Source organism: Prunus avium, chromosome 8 (genome assembly GCF_965620075.1).
Source record: "Prunus avium chromosome 8, drPruAviu1.hap1.1, whole genome shotgun sequence".
NCBI classification, from domain to species: Eukaryota; Viridiplantae; Streptophyta; class Magnoliopsida; order Rosales; family Rosaceae; genus Prunus; species Prunus avium.
In genome coordinates this window covers 35,966,254-35,972,706 of record NC_142291.1, presented here as the reverse complement: position 1 = coordinate 35,972,706, position 6,453 = coordinate 35,966,254, and the positions used below count along the sequence as shown (strand labels likewise).

Genomic DNA, 6,453 nt, shown 5'->3' with positions numbered 1-6,453 from the left:
CTGCTTTTCCTCCCTCACCCACCTATATGTATTTTCTTCATCCTCTATTTACATTGCTGGCCCTGTCCCCATTAGATTGACTTCAATTCAATAACTTGGTTTCAAAGAAACAAATGGTAGTAACTAAACAAAAGTGGGTGATGATGAGTTGGTGTAATAGTGGAGAATGCATAGGATGCTAGTTAAATTGTAGTAGGCTTGATTAATTAGCCTCAAATAATACTTAATATAAAAACGGGCAAAATTCATCTTTTAAATTGACAAAATTAAAACTATGGAAACCAAACTGATATAAAACCGACGAAATACACATATCAAAAATGACTTTTTGCTTATAATAAATTACGAAAGTTTACATTTCCACTGGTTTATTCATGCATTCTACTGCTCCATGTTTTAGAGGAGACCAACCAAGTTTTTATTGCCTAAATCATTTGGTAGCAAGTAGCTGCTAGCAAGCTAATTTAATACAAATATTTAAGCAATTCTACTACATCCATATAACTATGTGCATGTGATCATTATAGAAAATTAATGATCATTATAGAAAATTAATGATCATTGTTGAGAAGTTGTATCTGTGCAAAGATCCCACCCTTGGAATTGAGAAGGGCTTCAAGAAGAGAGGGTCAGTTTGGTAAATCCAAATTTTAGACATGGTACATACATAATTGGGTGGTTGTGGATGGGAAAGAAAAAGCAAAGAAAAGTTTCCAAACATGTTTTCTTTCTCTCTTTCTTTTGATTAATCTGAATTATAAAGTTGCTTTTTGGTATTGTTATTAGCTTGCTGCTAGTTAATCTCTCACTCTCATAATATCATTTCCCAGTCTATCTCTCCTTTATTCACGCCGCTCTCACTTCCAATTTCACACTTCTCTCTCTTCTTACTCAACACAAAAACACAGAAAACACCAAAGCTTTCCTTGTTCACCATATCACCATCTATCCTTCTGATTTTGCTTCTTTCCTCCCTTAGACCCCAACACCACCATCAAAATGTCTGAATTTTCTTTCTCATCAAACACTTCCAAGAAGACTAAATTCTCTAGTCTTCTTCTTGCTGACTTCTTCAATGTTTGTTTCTTCATTTTGTCACACCCTCTCTACTTCTCCTACTTCATTTTCTTCTCACCATACCTCCTCAAGCTCCTTTCTTTTCTGTCTCCTCTCTTCATCACCACTGCCCTTCTTGTCCTGGCTTACCTCACTGTCACTCCCCCACTTGTCCAAGACAACGTTGCCAATTCCGAATTGTCCAGCATCAAGGTTGGTTGTCTTGTGACCACTTACCAAACTGTTTTGGAAAGATTGCAGAAGTCTAAAGCAGATGACAGTGATGGTGATGATCATGATCACGAGGAGTTTCGATCTTTCGAAGAGCTTGAAGTGTATAAGATTGTGTTTGATACATCTAGTTTCGAGATTAGCGAGAACCCAGTTGAAGAAATCTGCTCACAAGTCTCTGAAGCACCAGTTGATGATGTGTCCAGCAATGAAGGCAATGCTACCTCTGCTCCACTGGAAGCTGCAAGTGATGTTTTAGATGAAAAACCAGCTGAGGTTTTTGCTTGGCCAAGAGTGGAGACATTGGCAGCATTCTTTCAAGAGGAGAATTGGTCAAAAGATTTGATGTGCAAGAAGGAAGAGAAAGAAGAAGTCAAGCCAGCAAGCACAATGTCCAATAAAGTTGATGAAGATGAAAAAGAAAAAAGGTCCATGAGAAGAGCATCCAAGGATTTGAGTAGTAAAACAAGTTTTTGTGAAGTGAGTGCTGATTATGATGGAGATCAATTTACTTCCAAATCCATGTCAAATTCCCAAAGGCTAGGAGCAAATTTTGGAGAAGACAACATTAAAGTTATTGAGGACTCTCAAATGCTAATGGGTCCAAATCTTGGAAGTTTTGGTTCCATGAGGAAAGAGAAAGAGTGGAGGAGGACACTGGCTTGCAAGCTTTTTGAGGAGAGACATCACAATGTGGAAGGTGGAGGTGAGGGCATGGACATGCTTTGGGAGACATATGATGAGACAGAATCAATTAAAGCCATGAAGGGAAAAAGCAAGTCAAAGAAGGGCAAGAACGGAAAGGTTGAGGAGGATGATGATGATGGAGAGGAAGAGGAGGATTTTGATGGGCAATTATGCTGCTTGCAGGCATTGAAATTCTCAGCAGGGAAGATGAATTTGGGCATGGGGAGGCCTAATCTTGTCAAGTTTTCCAAGGCCCTCAAAGGGTTTGGGTGGTTGCACCATGTCACCAAGCATGGGAAGAAGGGGTACCATTGATTTAACTAGATTTTTAGATTTACTTTGGTTAATGCATGCTAAATTCAAGAAGCAATTATGTGTATTTGTGTTAAGAGTGCCACAAGTAAATATGTCCCTTTGTTTTATGATATAAATTAGCTTCCACTAATTAACTATAAAATAAGATTGTTCCTCTGTTTCCATCCATCTTACTCATTTCTAGGTTACCAATTTATTCCACATAAAGTTTCCTAAAAGAGTCAACTCATCATGTACTTTAACCTACTCTAAGCCTACTATGATGACCAATTTGAGATTAGGGTTGATCAATGACCCCACAACTTTAGCTAGTGGCTTTTCTTTCAATGGCTTGAAAATATCATTCCCATTTTCTTACCATAGCAATTAGTTTCGGTTTATTAGTGGCTTTTCTTTAATTACAGTGTAGATCTAGCTCTTTGATATTTCTCTGGGTAAAAAGAAGAGACCACCCTTCCTCTCTTTAGTAAAGTAGCCTTGCCTTTTTAATAATGGAGTTAGGAGTATGTTCTTCTAATAATGGAGTACTCTTGGGCTACCAAAAAAAGTCACATGGCATGCTCTGTTATTGTTTGAAAGAAAATCATATGGGAGTGGTTGTGCACCCAACTGCCATGGTACCTGATGAATGTTACGAGCAATAGCATCCAAGGCAATCCGAAATTATACAATTATCTTTCGACGACCTGTTTATAAATTGCATTGGGGCCTTTTCAGATAAAACCCCAAACGACGCATAAACCGAAACTAAAAACCCTAGTATGTAGCATAGATATAATAACATTTTTTTACAATAGAAAACTATTAAATGTCACATTAGTTGATGATAAAATGTAAGAATTGATGTGTAATGAGTACTAAATTACTAATTAATCAACCCATGTTAATTAGCAACTTAACTGTCACATATTAATAAGGTAGACAATTTGGTAAATGTGTCTTGAGTTGAGTTGAGACTTGACATTATTGGGTCTATGCTTAATTAACTGATTCTTATTTTTTCACAAATGCGTAATTAACTAATTAATAAAACACCAAAATCCCACTAACGAACAAGTGACAAAAGTCAAAAACGACAGCAATCTAACCTGGGCCCCACATTTTTGGGATTTTAATAAGCACCGCCAAGTCGCACTCGCCGATCCGCGTTTTACAGTTAATAATTAACAGAAAAACAAATTTAAAAAAAAATCCAAAATTAATGCCAGAGTCCGAGTGAGAGAAGAAGTGTGAGTCTCACAGACACAGAGGAGCCAAAGCCAAATCGAAAATGGCGAACCTTCGAGTCTCTCCCCACAGCAGAGGAGGAGCCATGAGGAGCTCCACCGCGTCCTTCAGAGTTCTGGCTATGACCATTGCAATCGCCGTCGTCTTCTTCATCTCTCTCTCGTTCGTCTTCACTTCCCAAACCGACACTTCTGATCTCACCGACTTGGTAAGTGTTCTCTGCTCATCTCTCACATTCTCGCTGCTTCTCTGCTTCAATGGAGTTTCAAGTTCATGTTTTTCATTTCGGGATCTAATCGTTTTTGGATTTTCGTTTCCATTCCCGCGCTGGAAATAGACAAGTAGAAAAAGTTTGCAAAAATCGAAGCAGTTAGTAATCTTTTGTTGTTAATTGTGAATTAGGGTTTCAATTCTGGTTCGTACGGATTGGGATCGACTAGAAGGACGGTGCTTGCTCTGAAATCGGATCCTCTGAAGCCGCGACTGGACCAGATCCGGAAGCAAGCAGACGATCATCGGACCCTAGCCCTGGCATATGCTAGCTATGCACGGAAGCTGAAGCTCGAGAACTCCAAGCTCGTTCGGGTCCTCGCCGATCTCTCGCGAAACTACTCGGATCTCATGAACAAGCCCGCTTATCGCGCTCTCTTCGACTCCGACGCGCTCAACATCGACGAATCAGTGCTGCGCCAGTTCGAGAAAGAAGTGAAAGAGCGAATCAAAGTTACCAGACAAGTAATCGCCGAAGCCAAAGAGTCTTTCGATAACCAGCTAAAGATTCAGAAGCTTAAGGACACTATTTTCCAAGTGAACGAGCAGCTGACGAAGGCCAAGAAGCAAGGAGCTTTCTCCAGCTTGATTGCCGCAAAATCAATCCCCAAAAGCTTGCATTGCGTTGCAATGCGGTTGATGGAGGAGCGAATTGCACATCCTGAGAAGTATACCGATGAAGGGAAGCCCACTCCGCCCGAAATTGAGGACCCCAATCTTTACCATTATGCTATATTTTCAGATAATGTGATTGCCGCATCAGTGGTGGTGAATTCGGCTGTGAAGAACGCCAAGGAGCCATGGAAGCATGTGTTCCATGTAGTTACTGATAAGATGAATCTTGGAGCAATGCAGGTTATGTTTAAAAGCAAGGACTATAATGGGTCACATGTTGAAGTGAAGGCTGTGGAGGATTACAAGTTCTTGAATTCTTCGTATGTGCCGGTGCTCAAGCAATTGGAGAACGCAAAGCTGCAACAGTTTTACTTTGAGAATAAGCTCGAGAATGCAACCAAAGACGCAACAAACATGAAGTTTAGGAATCCCAAGTATTTGTCGATACTGAACCACTTAAGGTTTTATTTGCCTGAAATGTACCCCAAATTGCATAGAATTCTGTTCTTGGATGATGATATAGTGGTTCAGAAGGACTTAACTGGTTTGTGGAAGATTGATATGGATGGGAAGGTGAATGGGGCGGTTGAGACATGTTTTGGTTCGTTCCATCGTTATGCGCAGTACATGAATTTCTCACATCCTTTGATTAAGGAGAAGTTCAATCCCAATGCGTGTGCATGGGCTTATGGAATGAACTTCTTTGATTTGGATGCTTGGAGAAGGCAGAATTGTACTGCCGAGTATCATTACTGGCAGAATCTGGTAAGATATTACTTACTTTTCTTCTTGGTCAAATTTCTGTTCAGAATCCTTACATTTGCAAATAAATATGGTGGTATCTGATATGTATATATATGCATAAGTTGAATATGTTAGGTTGTGCAGACTCTGTGCATTTGCAATTTTTTTTGTTTCAAACGTAAAGCTTTTAGTTGGCCTTGTAGTAAGGGTTTTAGGGAATGGTAAAGAATGTCTCACTGGTAATGCTTTTTAGATGTTATCATGTCATTTCTCATTAACTATTCTGTTTCGGGACATCTCTGTGTTGATTTTGTTGATTTGGTTCTAAATTTGTAATTGACTGGTGGTCTATTGGAGTAGCATTAACTAGGGATGTTGATCTCATTGCAGAATGAGAACCGTAGCTTGTGGAAATTGGGGACACTTCCCCCAGGTTTAATCACATTCTACTCAACAACAAAGCCTCTAGACAAGTCATGGCATGTTCTGGGACTCGGCTATAATCCGAGCATCAGCATGGAAGAGATTCGCAATGCCGCAGTGGTGCATTTCAATGGGAACATGAAGCCTTGGCTTGATATAGCCATGAGCCAGTTCCGGCCACTCTGGGAAAAACACGTCGATTATGATATGGAGTTTGTTCAAGCCTGCAATTTTGGTCTTTAAATGAACAGGGTTTGCTGAAGCTCTAGTTGGAGGATCTGCCAATGCTAGTCCTTGTAGCTAGTAAGCTATTATCTCCTTGTTGTGGGTTCCATTGCTACTCCTTTCAAGTTAACCAGTTATATTCTTCTTAGTAAGGATAGGGAAGATATGCATCAATTTTAAGTGTAGCATACATGTTTTCCATGTTAATCTAGGTCCTCTTTTTATTGTTTCATACAACTTCAATTTACTTGGAAGATGTTAATTATTGAAAGTTGGTGGATATATCTACAGTAAATTGCCTTTAGCTAGCTGCTATTGGACCCTGAAGAATGTAGCAATCTTCATATAACCTGCCCAATTTTCAAGCCTATCTCTCAAATATCAGAACAATGCCTTGGAGGGCTCTGATATGAGAAGACTGTATACAACTATCTTCTTTTCCTCAAGCCCAAAGTTTAGTGAAAATACGCCAAATATCTCAAGTATGATAGATTTCGAAAAAGAAAAGTAATGGCGGATGCTTATTTACTTCCTCCGTATTGACAAGTGTTTGTGCCAAGTGTTAGTCAGATCCATTTGTAGTCAAATATTACAAGGTTTGATACTTGGCTACTGATCATGTACACTTGGGGGTTTGACGTGGTCCCCGGAGGATGTGGA

General features: G+C 39.5%; 2 protein-coding genes across 2 annotated transcripts; both read left to right on the top strand.

Annotated features, from left to right (window-relative positions):
- The first annotated feature begins 776 nt into the window (after window positions 1-776).
- Window positions 777-2,449, top strand: LOC110756981 (acidic leucine-rich nuclear phosphoprotein 32 family B protein). The gene has a single exon (XM_021958489.2). It carries the CDS (start codon window positions 1,000-1,002, stop codon window positions 2,287-2,289), a length of 1,290 nt encoding a protein of 429 aa, XP_021814181.1. The 5' UTR covers window positions 777-999; the 3' UTR covers window positions 2,290-2,449.
- A 995-nt stretch (window positions 2,450-3,444) lies between these two features.
- On the top strand, window positions 3,445-6,097 carry QUA1 (Nucleotide-diphospho-sugar transferases superfamily protein). Its single transcript, XM_021958510.2, has 3 exons — window positions 3,445-3,724; window positions 3,919-5,166; window positions 5,536-6,097. The coding sequence occupies exons 1-3, from the start codon at window positions 3,560-3,562 to the stop codon at window positions 5,809-5,811; spliced, it is 1,689 nt and encodes a 562-aa protein (XP_021814202.1). The 5' UTR covers window positions 3,445-3,559; the 3' UTR covers window positions 5,812-6,097.
- Window positions 6,098-6,453: the final 356 nt, after the last annotated feature.